The sequence below is a fragment of the Sphaeroforma arctica genome, assembly GCF_001186125.1.
Source record: "Sphaeroforma arctica JP610 unplaced genomic scaffold supercont1.5028, whole genome shotgun sequence".
NCBI classification, from domain to species: Eukaryota; class Ichthyosporea; order Ichthyophonida; genus Sphaeroforma; species Sphaeroforma arctica.
In genome coordinates, this window is record NW_014035530.1 from 1 (window position 1) to 2,153 (window position 2,153).

Here is a 2,153-nt window from a genome sequence, read left to right on the forward strand (position 1 = left end):
CATACACACTTGATATATACATACCTGCGAGAATGCCGTGTAGAAATGATATGCCGGCAGATCGTCAATGAGTTTAGTGACAAGTGTATTGCGCTGTGTGAGGGCTCTCTCTAGCTTAGCTCTGCATGACCTCCTAACTTCGGCTTTCAAATTCATGGAAGTGAAATCAGGCATGGAATAGTCTAGCCACACAGTAAGCAGCATGGGCATGGTTCTGTAGATGTACTGCGTGCCTGGAAGAGTGTATAGATGTGTGGCGTGAGCTATGGAGGAAGCGATAGATAAAACTAAGAATATGTTAGGTATTGCTGGGTACTGACCGAGATTAAGAGTTTGAGAAAGCTAAAGTTAGCGTTGGAGGTATATTTGTCGGTCCATGCGCGCGTGTAGTTGGTGACTGAAGCATTTACTATCCCCTGAGATACTGGAACACGGATCAACAGTAAGCAGGTCGATAGGTGACAATAATATTAAGCTAGATATAGCGTATGTATATACATATATACATATCTATATAGCTGAGTATCATATACACGTAAACTATATAAATGCGCGCAAATATACAGGAATATACGTATTTATTTGTCATAGTTGGACATCTATCACATGATGGCTCATAGTTAATAAACTAAATGATGTTTGTAGGTACAAGTCATACCATTTAAGCTTTACTGTAGACTGCGACTGACTGATATCGGTTGATCTGATGCTCATATCCACATTTATAGATATATATATTTACATGCATGTAAAGTATAGTTTAATATTTTACACATGCAAGCGCACAGACCAAAGATAGAGACATACATAAAATTTAATCTCAAATATCCGTACACGTTACCATGTCTCAGAGAGTGACCGTAGTTCTGGATGATACTGCGACTGATATCAGCCGACCTGATCATCATATCCACAGTCTCAGTACTGCCTTCTGTAAGGCTACGGAACTCCTCGTAGTACGCACCTAGTACATAGTACGCCTTCTCCCAGTCCGGCCGGAGATGGGCTACCTACATATTAATTAATATCATGCAGTCGACATTACAAAACCCTATAATCCTAAAGTGTTTATACGAAGCCCGTCGAATATATGCTTGTTGCATGTGATGGGGCAAGAGCTACCTATGTACTAATCCATGGTTTGGAGACGAGATGACAGGGTTAAATATGTAGACAGTCATGAAGACATGGATATAAATATGCTTACGTAAAATAGGGGTTGGCGTCGACAAAGTAGGGGGATACATGGGCTGCCTTAATTACGATTAATAGAATGGAGTCAATATTGCAGGTTGATGCACAGGAACATACGACACGATATGTATGTTATATGTGACTGGGAGAAGGCAGCTAAGCATCTATACTTGGCATGGAGTAAAGATTACGGATCTATGTAAACAGACAGATACTAGGACATGCATGTACATATACTCATGCACAATAAAAGCAAGGCCGTGGGTGTGTCATCTGACGGGTTTATACATGTGTGTTGTAGTAAACATGCAACTATACTCGCCCTAGAAGGATCACACTAACAAACAGATACACAGACCTGTTTGAACACCAGTATGATGTTGTTCGAGTGCGCAACTCCATTCCTCTTCATTACTTGGCCCAGCAACAGCCCAGCCTTTCCGTGTGCTTCAGTGTGAACACCCGTTGCGTTGGGATCAAAGAACGCCTTCAGCTCAGACAGTGCTGCATGCTCCCTACCCTGTGAGAGAAACACCTTCGCCTGGAGTGTATTAAATAGGTATAATAGAGCGTAATATGTCAGATAAGTGTGCATGTAGTCTTAGGGGATATGGGAATGTAGGAGTGCATAGTTTAGTTAACTTGAGGTTCTGTGAGTACTTGGTGAGAATGTTTTGCGAGCCCGATATTTATATATATATATCTACACACACACACACATATATATATACACACATACACAGACACAGACATAGACATAGACACAGATACAGACACAGCCACACAGACATAGACACAGCCACAGACACACAGACACACAGACACAGATACAGACACAGACACAGACACAGACACAGACACAGACACAGACACAGACACAGACACAGACACAGACACATATATATACATACACACACATTACACACACACAAACACACACACATATATATATATACGTA

The 2,153-nt window shown here is 41.2% G+C and overlaps 1 protein-coding gene across 1 annotated transcript; it reads right to left on the reverse strand.

Moving 5' to 3' along the window:
- Positions 1-22: 22 nt before the first annotated feature.
- Positions 23-1,789, reverse strand: SARC_14731 (hypothetical protein; the record flags this gene model as incomplete). The annotated part of the gene is made up of 3 exons (XM_014291134.1): positions 23-233; positions 842-1,010; positions 1,553-1,789. Coding segments are annotated over 3 exons (617 nt in total), but the record flags the coding sequence as incomplete, so codon positions are not given.
- Between the last annotated feature and the right edge of the window lie 364 nt (positions 1,790-2,153).